This window comes from Triturus cristatus, chromosome 9, assembly GCF_964204655.1.
Source record: "Triturus cristatus chromosome 9, aTriCri1.1, whole genome shotgun sequence".
NCBI classification, from domain to species: Eukaryota; Metazoa; Chordata; class Amphibia; order Caudata; family Salamandridae; genus Triturus; species Triturus cristatus.
In genome coordinates this window covers 803389450-803413278 of record NC_140592.1, presented here as the reverse complement: position 1 = coordinate 803413278, position 23829 = coordinate 803389450, and the positions used below count along the sequence as shown (strand labels likewise).

The following is a 23829-nucleotide window of genomic DNA, read 5'->3' as shown; positions in this document are numbered from 1 at the left end:
AATCATCCGTTGTAGTGGAGTAATCTTCCAAAACCCAACTGTCAGGTGGAATATCAAAGATATTGAAGTAAAAGCCTCACTCTCATAATAGTGACATGCTTCATCATAGGCAGTTACTCCACACCCAGAGAAGATGGTACTCTCCGGGCGGACTCAACCAAAGATATAATGGGAGTTCTTAGATAAGTGGGTACTGGTTAAGCAGGGAACCAGATTATAATTATAATACCTGCGAGTATACCCTTAATTGGTCCTTTATTCTTGGGTACTCTTGGTATCATTAAAAACTTCGTGTTGGGGTTATTTTGAATCTAATTTAATTCAAATGTACCCTCAATTTTGTGCCCCGAAAGTGAGGCCTAATGCACTCACCTGTACGTGTTCGTACTCCGACACCAGTAGTTTTTCTACTGGGAGATGCCTACTTGCACCATGCAGTTCTCATGTGTAGGGGTGATATCTTGTAGTCACACATTCGTCAAAGGTAACACCCGCTGTTCCACCTCTCGGGACACATCGTCTGCCGTCGACGAATGTGTGACTACAAGATATCACCCCTACACATGAGAACTGCATGGTGCAAGTAGGCCTCTCCCAGTAGAAAAACTACTGGTGTCGGAGTACGAACACGTACAGGTGTGTGCATTAGGCCTCACTTTCGGGGTGCATGTAACACATGCATTGACACAAGGCAGGGATATATAAAGACAGAACATATTCATCGCCCTGACGAAGGCCCCCAGACCTGATTGGGCTAGTTGTAGGGCCGAAACATGTTGGCACAAAATTGAGGGTACATTTGAATTAAATTAGATTCAAAATAACCCCATCACGAAGTTTTTAACGATACCAAGAGTACCCAAGAATAAAGGACCAATTAAGGGTATACTCGCAGGTATTTTTAATTATAATCTGGTTCCCTGCTTAACCAGTACCCACTTATCTAAGAACTCCCATTATATCTTTGGTTGAGTCCGCCCGGAGAGTACCATCTTCTCTGGGTGTGGAGTAACTGCCTATGATGAAGCATGTCACTATTATGTGAGTGAGGCTTTTACTTCAATATCTTTGATATTCCACCTGACAGTTGGGTTTTGGAAGATTACTCCACTACAACGGATGATTATTATCTTCCACTCTTCCTAGAACAGTTGCTCATTGTGAAAAAAAGGATATAAAACATAACACAGTTATTGTTGTTGCCTGTTCTAACAGAACTTTATTACTTTGCAAAGGAACCCTTCTTCACATTCTTAGAATAACAACAGATTCTAAAAAAGTATCTAAATCATGGGTTTACAGTTTGCATGCAGCTCCTTGATGCTGGTAAATAGATCACTGTGCTATATTACAACAAAAACCTTAGCACACATCCAATTAGTATTTTGTCATGACAGCAGTAGCCACAGTAAGTCAATTAAGTATCACAAAAATGGAAAATAAGTTTATTGTGTTCTTTATTCTTCTCTTTTCTCCTTGTTTTTCAATATGTTAATACAGGTTACAGGCCAACATGTGTTTCGTCGCCAGCAAGGGGATTATCCCGTGACTTTTTCAATGTTACTGTCTCCTGTATTCGGTTTCTTTTTCAAGTGTACTCGAGGACACATGAGGATATACTTACAGGAGATCGCCGATGATACATACAGCAACAGACCAAGATGCGGGATCTGATTGATGGACACACATAGAGACTACTTTACCTACAGACCGTGTGGGTTGGAATTATCACCACACTTGAAAAAGAATCCGAATACAGGAGACAGGAGCCTTGAAAAAGTCTGGCGTGTGACATCGCACGTGGCATCACAGGAAGTGACCTTGAGGAAGTGACATCACAAGCAGTGACTTCAGATATTAAGACCTCACACATGTTTATCAGGTATATCATGACTTCATTTAACCACATTACTAGATTTAAAACATGAGATTTTGCGGCGGGGTTGTGCCAAATATGTGGTGCAATCCCAACGCAATATATGGACCTCAACTAAAACATTTTTTTTTTTTAAAACCCTGTCACAAAGATATTGGCAACAAGGAGAGGCATGGCAGTAGATCTGTTTTGCTTATTTGGTTGCAAAGTCTGCATTTTAAAATATCTTATGGAGTTAAGACACCTGCTTCAGAGATCGTTGTGTACCCAGTAAATCTCAGCGAATAGTACTAATGGTAAGATAACTCTGGAGGTTAACACTTTTGCTGGAGAGATCTGTGCTTTGGATAGTCCTATGTTTGAATCAAAGGAGTGTAGAATGTTAATGTGTCTACTGCAAACCACATCATGTAACACGCGGATGACAGATTTTTAATTTCTGTAGATAAGTGGGATATTGCTTTCAACACAGGGATCCTTTTTGTTACTTGCAGTTCATTAATTGTAATCCTTCTAATACAGCACAGTGGGGCAGATGTATCAAACATTTTTGAGATCACAAAAGGGCAGATTTGCAGATTCTGCTTGTTTGCGAATGCAAAAATTGCTTTTTCGATGCAGCAAAACCTAATTTTGCGATTTGGTAACCTGTTACCGGATTACAAAATGGGTTTGCGATTCGGTATTAGGAAGGGGCGTGTTTAGGGCGTCCCTTCCTGATACCGAATCGCAACGGTATGTATGAATGTTTTGTGACCGCAATTGCGGTCGCAAAACATTCGCATTTTACCACCTACTTCAAGTAGGTGGCAACCCATTCGCAAATGGGAATAAAACTATTTTTAAGAGCAGGCAGTGGTCCCACGGACCACTGCCTGCTCTTAAAAAATTAAAAGAAAACTTTTCATTTTACGTATTGTAAAGCATCTCTTTTTCCTTTAAGGACAACGGGCTGCTTTACAGAAAACAAGATTGTTTTATTGAAAAGGAATCACGGACATGGTGGTCTGCTGATCTCAGCAGGCCACCATCCCCGTGATTTTTGAGATTCCTAGGGGGTCGCAAATTTCGTCATACCTCAATAATATTCATGAGGTAGGTCATTTGCGACCCCTTAGGAATTGCAAAAGGTGTACTATACACCTTCATACATTGCATTTTACGATATCTTAATTGCAAATCATTGTGATTCGCAATTAGGGAATCGCAAAATGCTAGCTACATACATCTGGCCCAGTGAGTTGTATGTGGAAAAGATCATTTGCACTGTATGGTTTATGCAAAATCAATCAAACACAGTTTTAAAAAATATGGACTGCACAGTGAGCTATGAAGGACATGTGACTCCTACACCTTGCAATCCTCACTGTCTTATGTAACACATCTTGTACATTTATTTTACACACTTACAAGACTAATTATCAATGTATAATGTGTATGTTACATAAAGCGCTCTGACATCCTGCATTGGGATGAGTAGCGCTATAAAAGAAATACAATAGTAGTATTTTAATTTTTATTTGAGTGAGCACTGGGCCAGACCAACACATCTGGCATCCTTACATTGAAGACACTTATATATAGGGACTGAACTAAGTCAAATGCATGCCTCTCTTAAGTACCTATGAAGTGATAACAAGCTGTGTGCTTTTGATTCGTCTCCTTTGTACATTCAATTAAGTGTGAGGCTCCAGACTGCCTCCAACCAGGATAGTCGATCAAAAGTAGGCATGATGGCTCCTTAACTCTGGCCTTTATATTTGGCCCAGCTGGAGGTGGAATTCAAAAAAGAAACCTGCTGCCTGCACATTGCTGCTGAGAATGGAAAGCAGACAACATGCAGGTGCTGCTGAACAAGTCCCATGTCTGAAAACGACACCGGGACAAGTTCAGCATCCTTCTATGGGGCCCAATTTGTTGACACGGTGGACGGCGTCCACCCTGCGAATATAATTGGTGGACGCCGTCTACCCGCGTTTACCCCCGACTTGTGCCCTGGTTACATGATGTGCTTTGTAGCAGTCAAATTAACTATCTATGCTACTTTATGAGTCAAAACTGTGACTGGACACACCACAGAACACTTCCAGAACAGGGTTAATCACTTGCATTAGCCTGCCGCTATTATAATCCCCTCAAAATTGATGGGCACACCAAGATCTCTGCAGCAGGTGTCTTAACCCGGTAAGATATCTTAAAACGCATCCTCTTGTGGCCAACTGGATAAGCTAGAACAGATGTATTTTCACCTATCCCTTCTTGCCAATTCCTTTGCAGCAGATTAAAAAATAAATGTAGAAATTGACTGTCAGACTCCTCCCCTCGTGACTCCACCTCCTTTCCTCTTCCACACCCTGACCCCAATTTATGGGTCCTGGGAGTATTTTGTTCCAATTGCAGCACTGCAAACAAATGAGAGCTCCTACTGGTTCATTTCGTAATACAACATGCACTCTTTCTTAAAATAAGCTGGTCCCTTATAACTGTGCTACTACCTGTGAGGGACAAGAGTTCAAACTTTAAAGTACATATTAAGACATCTTGTCAACAATAACGGTGGATAGCGAAAGAGGATTGGGTTACGTGCTTATTGTGACTTTTGCTCCTCACCTGGCAGTCTCGGAGCTGCTGTTCAAGCACCTGCTGCATTTCCGGGTTGCGCCTGCCAGCTGTCAGCGAGGTTTCTGCGCCGTGCAGCCACTTCTCCAGGCCGGTAACCTGCTCCCGGCAGCCATGAAGGATGGCCTGGGGCCGCGGGTCGTCCGGGGCCTTGGTCACAGCACTTTCCTGAAAGCACGTGGGAGGGGATGCGTGTTAGCAGCGTGGCACAGACGCAAACACAAAAACAAAAACATCTCGTCTTCAAATCGCTTTCATTTCCAGTCTACAACACCTGTGCGTACACGAAATACGATTCATGAGAAGAAAAAAAAAAGAACCACGTGACTGCAGGTTTCCAGGTAGCGTCTTTGCAAAGGGACAGGACAAACACAGGAAGTAAACCGGCACAGAGTTCGTTCACTGCCTGTACACTCACTAATCTCAGCACACTAATCTGCAAAATCCTGTTGTGTAATCCAAAAGTAAGCTTTATTGACATTCCCGTCGAAGTTTTAGTTCGTCCCCGGGCTCTTGTCACTAGACAAGCACAATACAGTATATGCATGTTCGTGCAAATTAAGCTCACGCCCCATTTGCACATAGTGCAAAAATAAATCATCTTTCACATAACGTCATTCGATCAGTCACGCTCTATACGTGATACATCGCATGTCTAGACCACGTATGAATTTATGCCAGATATTATAACCACCATATTGAGTTACAGAGCCGTTCACTGACACCACCGAGAATCAGGTATCAGACCGCGTGCTTCCTGCACTTTAAGGTAACTGAAACTATTTTATGTAACATATATTATAAGTTGTTTCCAGAAAATAATGCTATGCTGCATCGTGAAAGGTGCATAGCTTCACACTGCTAATCAACACCTACAGGTTATCCTCATATAGCTGAAAATTGCAATAAAAAAGTATTCGCACTGCAGGGTGGAACTGGCAATTTCTATACCGAAGTGTGACTCTTGTTATGGTTTTACAGGTGTTTCATTTGAGTTGTACATCCCTTAACACAGATGTCTCCACACAGTGGAGGGTGACCTGCTAGGGTGGTCAGAGCCATGTCGCTGGGCCTGGAGCGCCATCTACAGTTAAAAAACAAATTGTTCTAACTGCTTGCTGCCCCTGCTGCTGCTGCTGTGTTAGTTGGGTGACAGGGAAAGGGGTCGGATTGCGCCACCTATAAGACAATTCGGTGCACTCCTGTCCTTCCCATTGCGTCCTTGTGGCAGCCTAGCCTAAACTCAGGCACAAGGGTGCCTGTGTTTCATGCAGGATTGTTTTTGTGCAGGAATAGGCGGCTTCCGGCACAAAATCAATCCTGGGAGGCATACTCCTCTTCCTATGTATGCTGCAGAACGCATGACATGTAGAATGAGGATGAAAAGAGGAGAAATAGAGATATTTCTTCTCGTATGCCTCCTCAGGGAAGGTGTAATATTTTGGCACATCCCTGGGTTTACAAGATACGAGGGAGCTGCGTGAAAAAATACCACAAAATGCCCATGGAACGCCTACCCAGGGCAGAGTAACACAACACAGTGATTTGCGCTGCATTACTCCAGATTTTTGTAGCAACAAAGTGACTTTGCATGGCTTCAAAAATCTGATTTAGAGGTTTGGCGTCACGCATGTGCCACTTTGTGTGGTGCAAATGTGATGCAGGCCTCTCATAAATATGCCCCTAAGCTTTCTGATTGAAAGAACTGAACAGATTTTCAAAACAAGAGAGGAAGATTCCTAGGCTCCTCTAAATTCACCTGCCCCTCCAAATACAGAGGCATCAGTCGAATAAAGTCCAATCACACCTTGATGCCAGAATCAGCAGGTATTCAGAGGAAAGTACTGTATGCTGCTTTCCCACATGTCAACTTGGCCAAGACAGCACGGTGGAGGGAGTGGGGTATGTGTTGTAAAAGCCTACTACTAATAATGAGTCTTTACAAAATACACACACAACTGTTTTTGCTGCTGTGTTAGTTGGGTGACAGGGAAAGGGGTCGGATTGCGCCACCTATAAGACAATTCGGTGCACTCCTGTCCTTCCCATTGCGTCCTTTTGGCAGCCTAGCCTAAACTCAGGCACAAGGGTGCCTGTGTTTCATGCAGGATTGTTTTTGTGCAGGAATAGGCGGCTTCCGGCACAAAATCAATCCTGGGAGGCATACTCCTCTTCCTATGTATGCTGCAGAACGCATGACACGTAGAATGAGGATGAAACGAGGAGAAATAGAGATATTTCTTCTCGTATGCCTCCTCAGGGAAGGTGTAACATTTTGGCACATCCCTGGGTTTACAAGATCCGTGGGAGCTGCGTGAAAAAATACCACAAAATGCCCATGGAACGCCTACCCAGGGCAGAGTAACACAACGCAGTGATTTGCGCTGCATTACTCCAGATTTTTGTAGCAACAAAGTGACTTTGCATGGCTTCAAAAATCTGATTTAGAGGTTTGGCGTCACGCATGTGCCACTTTGTGTGGTGCAAATGTGATGCAGGCCTCTCATAAATATGCCCCTAAGCTTTCTGATTGAAAGAACTGAACAGATTTTCAAAACAAGAGAGGAAGATTCCTAGGCTCCTCTAAATTCACCTGCCCCTCCAAATACAGAGGCATCAGTCGAATAAAGTCCAATCACACCTTGATGCCAGAATCAGCAGGTATTCAGAGGAAAGTACTGTATGCTGCTTTCCCACATGTCAACTTGGCCAAGACAGCACGGTGGAGGGAGTGGGGTATGTGTTGTAAAAGCCTACTACTAATAATGAGTCTTTACAAAATAAACACACAACTGTTTTTGGCACATAATATGTATTACTGTCCAACACAATGAGATTTATTTGATTAAGACGTGAAGGAAAATATTTTATATTAGCCTTATAATAATTCAAACTAGAGTGACGACCTCACTGCGGGTCCACATGGACAGAATTTCCAGTTGTGAACTTTTCACCTACAAATCAATGGTGTTGTGTGTGGTAGTCTAGGGTGTTCAATGGAAACAGATCATGGCTACATCACCTAGAACAGGGGTACTCATAGTACGGCCCGCGGGCCGCCAGCGGCCTGGCAAGCCTTTCTTGGCGGCCCGTGGACCTTGCAGACATCGTACCGGTGTTTGTTTAACAGTGTTAGCAAACACGTGGAGCTGCTGGGGCGCTAAGAGGTGAAATACAACAAAGCCTCGTTATCATGCAAATGGTCTCTTAAAGACCTGTGAAGTACTCGAGTGGGGCTGTGTGTGTGCCCTGGAAGGGAAGCTGCCTCAGCTGGCAGGGGCATAACGCAGCCCCGGCGGTGCGGGGGCCCCCATGCTCCAGGGGCCTCCTCACTCTAAGCGAGGGAGACAGCTGCGCTTGGAAGCAATCCTCTTCAGCTTCACCAAGTCCCCATAAATTAAACTGTACGCGCACACCACGGTGACGGCATCTAAGCCTCAGAGTCTTCCCTCTCATTCTGTCTCGCTCCTCAGTTAGTGAAAACCGAGATTTCAAGACACGGGTATTACCCTCTCTTTCCTCCTTTCGTTTATTTGCTCCCCTGTGAAATGGATCCAAAAAAGAATAACATTTTTGCTGGAAACGAAGTGCAGCCTCCGGGTGGAGAGAAATAAAACATTCCAAATTTGAAAAATAAATAACTAATTAAAGCAAGACAGAGTGGTTGCAAGATGTCCAGATTGATTTATTTACACCTAAACACATTAGTGCCACTTTACAGTGTTTGCCAGTGAAGTGATACTTTTGTTTACTCCTCTCTCTTTGAACAACATAGTTTTTCCGGTGTGGGGAAAGTGCACCTTGCCTGGAGGTACTGAAATACCTGCTTGCAGGGGCGGCTGGTGACATTTGAAAGTGGTGAGGCGTAAAGTTATCATGGTAGTGCACTGAGGCGAGCGAGCGAGCCCTAATAACTCCTTCGAGAAAATTTCGAAAAAAGAGTGGATACATGGAGCATTTTCAAGCAAATTTGAGGAAGCAGGAAGGTTGATAAAGGACTTGCGAAAGTATTATGACAGGATCTGTAATAACATCCTTATATCCATCAACTTTACCCCAACACACACTCAAACTCTTTCAAGTACACACATAAAGCACGAGTCACAAACATTTGTTGAGGCTTAATGACCTATAAACAAAAAAGTATACAGAGACCGCTGCAGCTGCAAGCAGACGTGAAATACTCGATTTACTCACAGAGTGACAAACACAAAACCCGCAGCCAGACATACTGGGCCCGGTGCCACCTTATAAGCACCCCTGGTCACACCTTCCACTTTCTGGGAGCTTCCAGAGTACGAAATCAAGGAGAAATTAAAAAACAAATTGTTTCGGGGTTCTCATAAGTGCTGCATAAGGGGTTAAAATGTTAAAGACATTCTTCTAAATGCTGGTCTGATTTGTAATATCTCTTAGACTGATATCAGTACAGTAGCCATCCCAGTATCTTGGAAAGGAAGACTGTTTTGAGGAAGGCAGTGCCTTCCAATTAGAACTTTTGTGTTATGTTATTTATAGAATATCCCAAATCGTGGAATCCTAATAAACATCAGCCACAATTTGTATTAAAAATGCTTCATAATATGTAATTGACTCATTTCATTTCTGTTCTGATTCAGAATAGCTGATCTATAAATAAAAAACTGCCAACACTTGTTTCACAAAAAGTCAACTTAGGTCTCACTTATTTCTTCTTCAAACATATTGTGTTTCCACCATAAGAGTTATCTGTTCGCGTTCCAGAATAGCTTTAAATTGAGAAATGTATTTGCTTTGAGAACTTTTGCCCGTCCCTGGCCTGTGCTAATACAAGTTATAGGCAATAACTTCTGGCACGAGTCGAGGGGTCATATGCTCTGCAAATGGAAGCCTTATGGTAGAATGCCTAGAAAACATTGCACAACTTATGTATGTTCTAAAAGTTCAAATCCAGGTCTATTGCAAGCTTTTACTTCCCCACTGCATGTATTGTTTATTTTCTCCACACCTGAATACCTATTAGGCTACTTTCAACATTTGTTTTGTTGAGACAAGAATGGCCTCTCAGGAAAGCACGTCTGGCACAGCCTCGTGCCCTTCCCTGCATGTCGATTTAACGTAAACTTTATTTATGTGTACAAATATAATGATGTTTTCCGAGTTGGTTACTTAAACATACTGTCCAACTTGTTTATAAAGGCACAGTGTGGAAAAAACAGAAAGCTTAGGTTTTTATATTCTTAACAAACAATACTCGGTAAAACCATCAAAACGTGGGTTTTGGAATATTGTAGCAAGTCAGACCAGATCTTGCGTTTCACTGAAGCAAAAAGCAACAGCTCTTAATTGGGCACCATCACATGAATTGTCAATATCTGAGCAGACGCTGCAAATAACTGCGTAAAGTTCAAATTAGATAGTACAGGCCAGGGTAAATGTTTATGCGCAATGGGAAAATGCTCATATGCCGTTATAGGTTGCAATGTGATATAATCCCTACTCAAACAAATCAAAAAAACTCAAACTAATTTGCATGCAGTGATTTTACTGGGACCCTCCACGGACAACCACAGATACCCATCGAGAGTCACTAACAATCAGCAGCATCAAAACATGACTTTGAGCTTGGGCACTTTTGAGACCGGCCGGCCTTACTTTGAAGAGGCACGTTGTAGTAGCTTCACTTGCAACTCTGCGCACACTAACAATATCCCGGAGCTTCTTAACGAATGCCTAGCGGCAAGAAACCTATGTCTCTTGCAAAGAGCACTTTAAGCAACGTTCCTCCGTGGAAAGCACCGTCAAAGCAGCAAATGCGGATCGAACACCTGACCGCCTGGTAAATGTGTATCGGTGGTTAGGTATTCACAACTGCACATCGGGACAAAGGGCAGAGTACACAAATAGAGAAACATCAACAAGTGAGAGGGACTCCGAGTCGGGGACTGCAATCAAAACGAAATATTTTCCACCAACACTGCTAATTAAACAGCTGAGTTTATCGCCGGTGGCGAGGTCAGTCGGCCTCCTACACAACACTCCAGGTAGTCATCGTCTCTGTGCGCCGGCCCAGCTCCCTTCGCCGCATAATATCCTGGCCTTAGATAGCACTTCGAAGTGTTATAATTAATTTTAATTAACAAAGCGACAAACTGAAGGCTGAGTTGCCTTAGCTAGGATTCCCACTCCAGAGCTGAAGATCACTGCAGGACCAGGGCCAAGACGTGCGCGCGGCAAAAAATACCAGGGAGAGCGGAGTTAAGGTTCTGGCTTGACTCCAAGGCAGTCGCGGGGGGGGGTCGCGCACGGGGGGGAGAATGAAATATTTAATAAAAAAAAAAGCTCACCTCACAGCCGGTCCACGGGTCCACGCCACCTCGCTCTCAGACCTCTGATCCCCTGGGCGCCTTCACTAACGGTACTGAAGGAGGGGCCTGCCAACCCCTCTCAGCCAATCCTGGCGCTGCCAGCAGCGCCAGGATTGGCTGAGGGCACAGCTTACGCTACGCCCGCCGCCTGCCCATTAGGAGACCGAGGGGCTCCTAATGGGCATGCGCAAGGCAGTAAAAACACAAGTACGCATGACTGGGCACGGAGTAAAAATTAATCTCCATGCCCACTCATGCGCACTTGTGCTGCCTTTCCCTGGCTTGTGACAATGCATGTCAGTTAACATGACACCGGACCGCCCACGGTCCGACGTCATGCTGACTGACATGCATTGTCAGTTAGTTCTCCCCACCCTCGGCGTCTCTGAACTTAAGTAAACTGAGTTCAGAGACACCGATGGAGCTGCGGGCGCGGGCGGGTGCGCGGGGTGGGGGGGGCTACGCCCCAACGCCCCAATGGACGATCCGCACCTGCCTGCTTGATGGGTGAATTGGAAAACAAAATGTGTACAGCGACTGTGTGTTTACGAATGTGGTCTTTTTATACCATACTGCCTATGTTTTGAAAGAATATAAGCAATGGGCACTGAAACGGGTCCCTTCCGGGCTCTGTAGTCATGGCCTTACCTTTTAATGCAAAAGCACTCACTAATTTCAGGATAATGAGTGTAAAAGGAAAAATGACTGGGAGGGAGACGGGGAGACGAAGGGAGACGCAGAGGGAGGGAGAGAGGAGAAGAGGGGTAGAGGGGGAGGGAGGGAGATAGAGAGGGAGGGAGACGGAGAGAGGGAGGGAGAGAGGGAGGGAGACAGGGAGGGAGGGAGACAGAGAGGGGGAGACAGAGAGGGGGAGACAGAGGGAGGGAGAGAGGGAGAGAGAGAGGGGAGAGAGAGGGAGGGAGACAGAGGGGGAGGGAGTCAGAGTGGGGAGGGAGGGAGATAGAGAGATATGTGTATGCCGGGTCCGGTGGCTCAGTGGACAAAGGCGTCCGCTGCAGGGACCTGTGTTCCACCTCATGGTCACAGTTTTTTTTTTGTTGCTCTAGCCCCGCCCCCTCCCCCAATGACCCCGCCCCCAAGGTGCGGCCCTCGGCCACAAACCACACTGTAAATTTGGCCCCCAAGAGAAAGTTTGTGAGTACCCCTGACCTAGAATGTTTACAATTGCGTCCGAAATTACATGGAGAGAGGTGGTAACTCTAATGAAAACACATACTAAATATAAGCTTAGCCCATTTTATTTCTCAGAATCAAAACTTGTAACCTACAAATTACGCAAGGATGTCTGTAACAACCACATGAGCTATCTTTTTCGGATTTGAAACTGTGATCTGCAGATTACATGCAGTGCTGCACAGAAAGTCCATCAACACTGATACTAAACCGGAGCCTGTGGAAATAGGTTTCATAAAAAAGTACAATGGTGTGGTTATGTGCATGTGTGTACAGTGTGTCAATAATGTTGTTGAAAGTGGCATATCACTTTACTATCTGCAGGGCTTCAGGTCCAGATTTTGCTTGGAGCAAAGGTGGTACCCTAGGAGCAGCAGATTAGTTAAATGCATGTCAGCTGCAGGGTCAGTACATTTGAACTGGGACTTAGTGGTCCGCAGAGGTGAGGGCCGGCTGACAGGGAGTCACATGGGATGTGAAAGCATTGAAACTCGCTGTGGGGGCTGGAAGAGAATCTGGGTAGGGAACGAGAATAAGGAGAGAGAGATAGAGAGAGAGAGAGATACATTTAAGGCTTAAAGTGAGAACCTGGAGATTGCATTTATGCTTTCAGCATATCTAAGACTCAGTAGAGAGTCCAAAGTCCAGATGACATATCCTTCAGGGCTAAGTGGGAGGAGAAGCCAGCAGAGATTATCTCAGTGGGTTCTGGTGGTTGGTAGGGTGGTCTTGAAATTCTGGAAGGGCCAATTGGAGGTCTTTGAGGGCCAGGAAAGATTTTCAGGATGAGGAATCCACCTGAATGTCTCCAGTGCCCTCTGATGGCTGAGTTAGTGTGAATGGTAACTAAAAGCCAATGGCAGCAGCTGACCTGTGATGGCAAGCTGAGGGCCCTTTAACAAATGGCTGAGGGTGAATTGGTGCAGGCTGAGGCTCTCCCAGGGGCCAGCAAGTCTTGACAGCATGCCGTGAGATCTTGGGTAAAGCTGCAAGAATGATGACAGGGGCCTAAGCAGCTGGCTGCTGACAACATTCAGTGCATATCCCTGTTCCCACTTTCTGACCTGCAGGCGCTGTTAGGGGCAAGAGGACGTCAGTGTAGGCTCCTGCTGCCATCCTTTCCCCAGCACATACTGTCCTGGACCGAAGGGTCCAATATCAGACATCTGCCCCACACACCTGCCTCCGTACACTATAAGGACCAGGTGTTTGCAAAATCATGTCTGCGGTAACCTGAGTTTTTTTTTTATCTGACTGTATATGAAACTGGCAAAACCTAACCTGGTGACACCGCAGAGGCCTTTACATCGAACTGAGTTTCTATTTTTTGTCACAGTGAATGGTATTAACTCAGTTGACAAAGGTAGCTTTCTCTTCCTGGTGGACAAAAACGTTTTCACTAGTCATTTTTCTGTATCCCATTTTTCTTCTTTCTGTAGGTATGGATGGGGGACAAAGCTCAAAACTCGAGATCACCTACAGTTGATGCGGTTAGTTGCATGCATATGAAATGAAGGTGACCAATTAATAGCACAAGAAGAACAAGCATTTGCAAAGCAATAGGTCTCGCATTAGGAAAGTTTGAGCTTTTTGTATTGTAAATTGACTAATTTTTTATTTATGTGTCGGTATTGAAAATATTGAAATTACTAGCTTTCTCATGTACAATGTCAATAGTTTTAACTGTTGCAAATGTGACACCTATAGTATTTGTAATGCAATATGTGTTCTATTTACGTGACTTAGATGTATTGATATTACAAATAACAATGGCTTTTCATTTTTGCAAATACTTAATACTTAAATAAAAGTTAATGTAAATTATAATGGCAATCGTTTAAAGTTTTGTTAATAACTCTTGTGATGATTAGGTTTAGTGTATTTAATTGCGCCTAAAATCCAAGAACAGAAGTTAAATATTATCATTTTTTTGTGCCATTTGTAATAAAGCCTAAATATTGAGAGAACATATTAGAGCCAGTTGTTGTTGAATGGTTGTACAGATTGATACTGTGGTGGCGGTGAGTGATGTTGTGGTGGTGTCGAGTGATGCTGTGGCATTAATTGATGCTGTGGTAGCGCATAGTGATGTAGTGGTGCCCTTGAGTGATGCTGTGGTGGTGCTAAGTGATGCTGTGGTGATGCGATAGATAGATAGATAGAGTGCAATAGTCCGATAGATAGATAGAGAGATAGAGAGATAGAGAGATAGATAGATAGACAGACAGACAGACAGACAGACAGACAGACAGACAGATAGATAGATAGATAGATAGATAGATAGATAGATAGATAGATAGATAGATAGATAGATAGATAGATAGATAGATAGATAGATAGATAGATAGATAGATAGATAGATAGATAGATAGAGTGTAAATATGTAGAATATAATTATGTGGCACTGAGTGGTTTTGTGTGGAGTGTATGTTGATTTTAGTGGTGTGTAATTATGTGGCATTGAGTGTTATTTTTAGTGTATCTTGCATTGTTTGCATTGTAATTAATTGGCACTGAGTGTTATTTGGAGTGCATGTGGCATTGAGCGCTGTGTAATTATGTGGTGTGTAACTATGTGGCACTGATTGGTTTTTGGAGTGTCTGTTGTATTGAGTGCATTGTAGTTATGTGGCATGTAATTATGTGGCTCTGAGTGGCATTCGGAGTGTATGTTGCCTTGCCTCGTATTTCTATGGTTCCTTAAACCCTTAGAGGCAATTCTTTTATTTTAACTAAAAGGATGGTAGTTAAATGGTGTTTACGGCAGGATGGTCGTTAAATGGTGGCTACCGAGAAGCTGTGTGCTGAAAGGCAAAGAGAACACAGGCATGAAAGTGAAAGCGAGGATGTAAATGGAATGAGTGTGGCAGGATGGTCGTTAAATGGTGGCTACGGAGAAGCTGTGTGCTGAAAGGCAAAGAGAACACGGGCATGAAAGTGAAAACGAGGATGAAAATGGAATGAGTGTGGCAGGATGTTAGTTAAATGGTGGTTACGGGGAAGCTGAGTGCTGAAAGGCAAAGAGAACACGGGCCAAAGCTGGAAGAAAACATGAGATGCGAGAGGCATGTGTGTGTGGCAAACACTGGTGGGGCTCAGAGCATTCTGTTGCTGCCTTGATGCCTGTGTGTGTGAGGAGTGGGGCTGTGTGTGTGAAGTGCCTAAAGTTGCAAGAAAACATATGGTTATTTAAATCCTTAGACGCAGAATGAATGGAGCTAATGTTATCGACATTAGAAGGATGAAAAGGGAATGAGCGCGGCATATGTTAACTTTGTAAGCGCAGAAAGCGTGCAGGGCAAACTTATTATTTTGGTTGTTTGAGACTCAGATCTGGGCAAAGCTGCAAGAAAACACGGAGGGGGAAGGCGGGCTGTGTGCTGAAAGGCAAAGAGAACACGGGCATGAAAGTGAAATCGATGGATGGCAATGCGTCCGTGAGACTAGCCCTGTGGTGGGGGAGGGACAATTGTGAGAGGCGCCATGAGGAAACAATCTCTCGGCATGCTGTGGCGGGGGCGGGGGAGCGCATTCCAGGCGGGGGAGCGGACCTTTTGAAGTATGATGCAGAGGCTGTGGCTACACGTGCATGCGCCAGTGGCCTGAAGCGCTTCCCCAAACGGATTGCATGGCGGCACGATGCACGTGATTGTGCGCGTGCTCGCCATGCAATCCCCTTTTGGGAGCACTTTGAAATGCCCCTCTTACTAGAGTCTCGCATAGCGATTGCGTAAACGCAATAGCTAGGCGAGACCTAAAAAGGACAACCTGAGAAGCGCAGAGGAAAACAATAATGAATTTAGTCCAAATCCAAGTCAGAAGTAGGCATGACCAACTGCAGGGATCACCTAAAAAGATTCCTAGTGTTTTTAATAACAGATAAGAAAGCCTACTACCTCGGATGAATCCTGGGTGAAACCAACCCCATGAATGAATCAATCAATGATGTTTGTTAAGCGGGACAACTACTCAGAAAGGGTGTCCCGGCTCTGTAAGCAGTGTAACAAAGGGAGGTGCGGGGGGTAAAGGGGGATTACAGTTTAAAGAGATAGGTCTTCAGAGATTTACGGAAGGCAGATTCATTTTTCATGCTTCTAGGCTGCACTGGGAGATGATTCCATATTTTAGCCGTTAGTACTAGAAAAGAGGCACCGCCACATATGGATCTTTTGAAACTGTGGGTTGAAATCAAGAGAGCCTTACCGGACCGGAGGTTTCTGCTAGGAGGGTACTTTTCGATTCTTATGTTCAGACAAACAGGATCTGAGTTGTACAGGGTGCAATATGCTAGAGTAGGTGCTTTGAAAGCAATTCTTTACAGACTGAAAGCCAGTGCAGCTTAGAGAACAATGATGAAGTTGAAGTGCCTTTTTTTAGATTATAGAGCAGATGGACTGCAGTATTTTGGATCACCTGGAGTCGGCGGATTATATAGGCAGGCAGACCCAAGTATAAGGCATTCGCATAGTCTAGCCTAGAAAGAATTATGGCTTGAACTACTGTTTTGTGTGCCTCCCAGGCTAAAAGGGGTAGGATTTTCCAGAGAGCCTTAAGGATCCATATACAGTTTCTGGCGACTGAATGCATCTGAGCATTGAAGGATAGGTTGTCATCAAAAATAACTCCCAGATTTCTTCCAGTCGGTGGAGAGGGTCCATCTCTTGGCCAAGTGCCGGGTCAGCTCTGGTTGGGGTTGGGCCCTAACAGAAGAATTTCAGTCTTATCTGGATTACATTGCAGTTGGCCCATTAACAAGTTATTCAAGATCCTCTGGGAAAAACCAGAACCAAAATTCCTTAAAGAATGCCCCCTAAACCCTCCACTTTAATTAAAGACTTGCCTTGGGACCTTCTTCATATCTAAGGGACAGATGCTTGTGGATAGCATTTTGTGATTCCCTAATTGCGAATCTCAAGGATTCGTAATTAGGAAATCACAAAATGCAATGTATGAAGGTGTATAGTACACCTTGTGCGATTCCTAGGGGGTCGCAAATGATCTACCTCATGAATATTATTGAGGTAGGTAGCAATTTGCGGCCCCCTAGGAATCGCAAAAATCACGGGCATGGTGGCCTGCTGAGATCAGCAGACCACCATGATCCTGTATTTGCTTTTCAATAAAGCAATTGTTTTTTATTGTAAAGCATCCCGTTTTCCTTAAAGGGAAATGAAATGCTTTACAAAACAAAAAATGAAAAGTTTTCTTTTCATTTTTTAAGAGCAGGCAGTGGTCCGTGGTACCACTGCCAGCTCTTAAAAATGTTTTTACAAACATTAACAAAGAGGTAGGGGTCCCTTGGAGACCCCTTCCCATTTGCAAATGGGTTACGACCTACTTGAAGTAGGTGGTAAAATACGAATGTTTTGCAACCGCAATTGCGGACATAAAACATTTATTTATACCGATGCGATTCGGTATTAAGAAGGGATGCCCTAAACACGGCCCTTTCTAATACCGAATCACAAACCCATTTTGCAATTCGGTAACTGGTTACCGAATCGCAAAATTAGGTTTGCTGCATCGGAAAATCAATTTTTTCGTTCGCAAACGGGCAGACTCGCAGAATCTGCCCGTTTGCGAATGCAAAAATGCTTGATACATCTGGCCTTAAGAGTCACAACAACAATAGTTGCAATCTGAAAAAACGTAGACTTTTTGCCGTTGAATAATAAATCCAACTAGGTTATAAGAAAGAAGTCAGATAATCAAAGGATCTGTCTTGACCCGCTCGCAAGTGCACTTACAGGTGTCATGAGTAAGGGACAAGTGAGCTGCAGAAATTCCAGACATTTTCAAACACTGATCTTAAGTAAGAGTAAGGCTGGGCTAGATATTTTGGAAAATCAAACAGATCACTCTGGTAGGTGGATGAAAAATGATAAAATTCCAGTCTATTACACATTCTACAATCTGCTTTGACAGGCCCAATGCTGAAGATCCAGCTCCTCTCTCCATTTTTATTTAAATGTACTAGATTATCCACCACCTTTCAAAATAAGGGAAATTTGGATTTTATTACATTATTGGACATTGAGTTAGATATATCTACACCTCCCCTGAACACCTCCACTTGTGCATTACAATGTTGGAGATTATTCGGGAATGAGGCATATGTGATATTTGGAGAGAGTAGGCCAGTAACCATAGAGATCACACATTCCCCGTAAAGAAATTTGGTTATTTTTCTGGACTTGACATTTTTTTATTTCACAACATAATTTTATTATTGACAACCAGTACATTATAGGGGGGGCTAGCAGGGCACCCAGGGTATGTATCAGGGCCGGACTGGCTGTAGCGGGCACCGGGCAATCCCCCGGTGCGCCGCGCAGATGGGGGCCGGTTTAGGGCCCCTGTGGGCCGTTATTGTTACAGGGCCGTTTTTGCAGCATAGCTGCAAAATCGGCCCTGTAACAAAATCGGCCCTGGCAAAGAGCTCGGCGGCACCCCCTCCCCCCCCTTCTAACCCCCCACCCCAGGGGGCCGGCCGAGCACTTTGCCAGGGCCGGTTGTGGTTCCCAGTCCGGCCCTGGTATGTATGCAAAATAACATATATGAGAGTCAACATTTTCGACATTGCTGAAGGATTGACTACACATCGGATATATTTCAATAGAAAATAAAAACAAACAGAACAAAAAAGAAAAGAACATTCGCGCCACAGTGCTCACGTTTATCAAATAGAACAGTTCAGAATATAGGGAAAGTTCTTGTCACCCACCATCACAACATACAAAAGCACTAAGAGAATGCCAGTCTATTAGTATCATAGCTACGGATCTTCAGCGTCAGCTTGATTGACATTTTTGATTGGGAATAGGATAGGCTACTCCTGCTGATGCTGAAATTCTGCCCAACAGTCACATCTATCCAAATAATTTCTTAAGACTAATGTTGGCTCATCCTCACAAAGGATGGTGAAGGGTTCATTTAAGGCTTTTTTGAGAGGAATATTAACATGGATTGCTATACATAGATCCAGAGGAAGAATGGCCATTGGATGACAGCCTAGAGTACTACATTCAAGCAATAACTGCTAGATTGTAAGAAAATGATGTGAATAGTGGGAACAGTCAGACATTATTAGGTAATCTTGTGAAGGCCCAAGTAAACTATAATTGTAGACTACATAGTAATTGCTGTGCGAGGTGGGAAGTTAGTAGCCTCCAACAATTTAAATATGGGAAGGCCAGTGGAACCCTGTTGGCCTGAGAGGCAAAAGCAAGCAGAAAAAGGAATTATATTTGGGAGCTACTGGATCCATCTAGTCAGTTCCTGGTTTCTGAGATGCAGGAGATTTGGGGCCTGATTTAGAGTTCAGTGGACAGGTTACTTTGTCACAAACGTGGCAGATATCCTGTCCGTCGTATTGCATTATAGCTAATGGAACTTGTAATATGCCCGTCGGGATGTCTGTCACGTTTGGGCCAAAGTAACCAGTCAGCCGTACTCTAAATCAGGCCCTATGTCTGCATATTGCAACTTTTTCAGAACTTGTATCAAGAGGATGTCTTTGAAGATGATATTTTCCAGAATCAGTAGCTACACTACAACTGCAGTTAGTTACGTGAGAACATAAAGCAAGTGTAAATTAACTTATCCTCCCAGAGGAAATTGGACAGGCTGTAAAGCAGTAGGCCCTTCTGGGATCCTGCTCACATTTTTAAGAGCTTTCTTGTGTGAGATTATTCCCCGATATGAACAGATCTTTTGAATGGTGCACTGTTGGAGACTGATAATACAACACCTTTTTCGAATAAGGCAATGATTTCATTGATTTGACCCCCAGGCACTGCAAATCCATTACAAGGTTTTATTCCAGGGTGGTATCTCCATCAGGGCCGGACTGGCCGTAGCGGGCACCGGGCAATCCCCCGGTGCGCTGCATGGGTGGGGGCCGGTTTTGGGTCACTGGGGGCTGTTTTGTTACAGGGACGTTTTTTCAGCATAGCTGCAAAATCGGCCCTGTAACAAAATCGGCCGAAAACCGGCCCTGGCATAGAACTCGGCGGCACCCCGACCCCCGGGGCGGTGGGGGGGGGGAGGTGGGGGTGGAAGAGGGGCCAGCCGAGCACTTTGCCAGGGCCGGTTTTGGTTCCCAGTCCGGCCCTGATCTTCATGAGTTAACATACTACAGGGTGGGCCCAACAGATCTAGCTGGGGTAGAGAATGCCCCTCCCTCTGGGATATATACCTTAGGGAGAGATAAAGCCTCTCAAAGGGTCAATTACTCCTACTAATGGCAGGTTCTTCAGAGCTTCAATATTAGACAGCACTTCATTGGAGCAGTAAAGGCTTTATATAGATCACATACTGCCAAAATGCTTATAAATGGCAACTTAACACCCAGTTTTGCAATAGAGAGAGGGACAAGCCAGGGGGTGCCCACTATCTCTCCTGCCTTTTAACTTATGTCTTAACCCTGTGGCACAACTCCTAAGCCAGGACACATGAATTACTCCCTTCCAGTTCAGGGTATATAATTGCAAGCTAGCCTCATATGCAGACGAATTGGTTATTTACATTCTGTTACACACAGCTCAATGCCTCAATCTCGAGAGGTAAAGATGTAGTATGAGAATTTAGCTCTCTATCTGGTCATATTATTAGGAAACAAAAATTTTAAAAAATGGTTTGGAATGCCGATTATGATTCAGCACTAGTTCATTCTGAGATCAGGGACATGGGCTTTATGGTGACATATAATATGAACAAGATTTGTTTTAGGAGCCTGCAAAAGCTTTCAAAGCAGGTTGATAAATTGCTTAGTGCCAGGTAGAGGCTTCACTTCATTATCTACGGGCGTGTTAATCTGCTGAATATGTGCATTTCGACAAAATAAACATTCTTATTTGACTAATTTTAAGTTTTGATAACAAGGAACTGTCCAGGCTTAAGGGCAAGATGAGGATCTTTATGTGGTGACGCAAGGGGATTAAGGCTCTTGTGGAAGAAGCTGAGGCATTTAATCAGGAAAAGGGGTCTGTTCAGTTTTATTTCTGGGTTTTCCAGCAGAGGAATCTTAGGTGCCAGATAGACTACCATACAAAATACAGGTTTGGTCTACTTCTAAGGACTATGTTGAATGTCTTTAGAAGTGCAAGACCTTAGAAGTGCAAGACCAACGTCTTGTACAAGTTTTCCTCCCTAAAGTACTTTAAAAAAGTTTGACTAAAAGGTCTCACAGTTTGCACACAAATCTGGTTTAATTTAAAAACGATAATAGAAAGTAACTACAATTCAAGTGTGGCACCCATCTGAGACTCATCACAAATCTATGAATGTTTGAAAGATGCAGTTAGTGGATGTAAGGGGAGTTTTAACATCCCTAAGACATAGTTAAGATCATCTTCAGAAGAACAGTCTATTTTGAATGTTTTGTTAGGCCAGACCATGGAGCTGTGGTATTCCCACAAAAAGTATAATACCAATAGGGCCGGGGACCCTTGTTACCAACTCCAGCAGCATTATTTGGCCGTTCATTTTAAAGGACTTTGTGGGCACCCACAGTGCACAGCCCTTTATTAGAGTGCCCAATGACGTCCAGCTGTTCAATCTATATTTGAGCACTAGACCAATTCTTTCAGCAACCAGAGCTGTATTAAGGATGCATGTTGACGATATCCAGTTCACCAGGGTGCGAATCATTAAGTCAACATGCTGAAGAAAACCTCCTGTTGCTTGATACCGACCAAGCTAGCTAGATCACTGATCCTGTTTGGATTGGGATACAGCAATAACATTTACTCATGTCTGCCCATCATCTCACATTTAGAAGTTTCAAGGCTCTAAAGCAAGAAAGAAAATGATGGCCATCATGTAAGAAATATAAATATTTATCCCCATTTTTTAAAACCCTTTAACGCATCTCCACTAAGAAAAGTTAAAATAATTACCTTCACTACAAACAATGACACAGATTTACTATCGCTTTGAGCTGGGTTTGCATCACTGCTAACCCAGCGTAGAGTGCTGGGGTGGGATTTCCTAACCAACGCAAACCAGGATTTGCACTGGAAAGTAACCCCAAAGTAAAAGTATGCTCTATGCTCTACCTTGCGTCAAGAGGTCATTCCATGGGTGGTACATGGGGGTTTCCATGCAAGCGCCCATGGGTTTGATGCAAATCCTAAACAACTAACATTCGTAGACAGGGATTTTCACCAAAACAATACGCCTCCTCAAGGCAACGTAACGAGGAAAAATGTTTTCATTTCTTCTAACCTTTCTAACTTTGCATGTCTGTCTCTTTGTGCAGCACAAACACAAAGTGGGAAATGTATTTAAGTATAGTTTTTGTCCTGGAACTGTCTCTTTTCAGTACAAAAAGCTGTGGTTCAGAGAACACACACCCTTGACTACTACGCAAGGGTGTATGCGTTCAGGCATGGCAGCCAAAAGTGTGCCAATTCTTGGGGAAAGAAAAAATACACCATATTAATAAATATGGTGCATTTTTTCTCTCCCCTTTGACACATGGTAGAGCAGCAACTTTGGTTGGCTTGCATCCAATATTAGTAAATCTGGGCCAATGTGTTTTGGAGCAGGAGCCCAATATGCCAGCAAAACACAGGCTCTTGCCATGCACCAGCCACAAACGTCTATTCATCAAAAGCCTTTTTGTTGTTGTAATTTTGTATTAGTAGTTTCTTAACTTTCAACGTAGGTCAATTATACAGTACATCTCATCACCCGTAGCAAGAAAGGGGCGGGATTTTTTTAATTTAATCTCTGCATGTAAGGTATAGAATAGATGTATATATCTGTATTGGAAATGCATTGCACCGAACAGAGTAGAAAAGAAGGACTATGCAAAAACAGACTATAAAAAAAGCTAAGATATGCATTCAAATAAACATTCACAAGATTGGGATAAACTTTATTTGAATGGAGAATATTGGATGTAAGGGCAATGGGTTTTAATGGTCATGACTTGAAAAAGTGTCAGACACTTGATTTATGACTAGTAATATCCAACTATTTAAAAAGTTCAATATAAACCATACAGTGTGGTTCTTATTTCTATATATTTTCAAGTAGCCTTTAGTCTATTATAAAAGATACCACAGAGGATACAACAAGTGAATTAATGGATATGTTACTGTCTTTAGGACAAATCTAGAGTCAAACTAAAACCACCCTTTCATACTAATGAGGTGAACACAACCTTTGTCATCTCTTAATGCTTTCATATCAAAAAGGCTTGTGCCATATAGCCAATGGCATATTTAATACAGTGGACTGGATATCCACCATGTTTGAGATGGAGTATCCCTTCCACCGAACTCTAAATAAGGCCCAAAGTTATCAACTTGGCTTCAAATCTTCTGCTCCACTCATTGCTCTGGGACTTCTTGATTCTGACCAAACATATTCATATTTTCTCAGTTTGTGAATTAACTTCTCCCACCTTCGTTGCCTGCCATTGAATAAAACTACATAATGATCAGCTAAACTGGCTGAAGTTTCAGTAATTAAGTGCATTTTATATGCATCTCTTGCATCAAGTGAAACATAAATACTCCAAGAGGTTAACCAATAATTGATTGACCCTTGTAGGGACATCCATATCCTTTTGCATCCATAGGAAACCTTTACACTAGCTAATAGAAACTATAATTTACATTGGTATTAATATAAATAATGCAATGGTTTAATGACCCGCCATATTAAGTGATCACAAATATCAAATGTCGTGATTATCTTGATGATAAGTAAATGCTTTTTTATATTTGATATGTTTCTGTATCATCAACAACTCAGACCAGAAAAAGTTTGGCCTGAAAGCAG

At 43.4% G+C, this 23829-nt stretch overlaps 1 protein-coding gene across 1 annotated transcript in view; it reads right to left on the bottom strand.

The window, feature by feature from the left end:
- LOC146798868 (nesprin-2-like) overlaps positions 1-23829 on the bottom strand; it is a 1144883-nt gene that overhangs the window by 165857 nt on the left and 955197 nt on the right. Inside the window, exon 96 of the mRNA XM_085627789.1 lies at positions 4487-4663. Within this exon, the coding sequence (XP_085483915.1) occupies positions 4487-4663 (177 nt within the window). The remainder of the gene's footprint in view (positions 1-4486; positions 4664-23829) is intronic.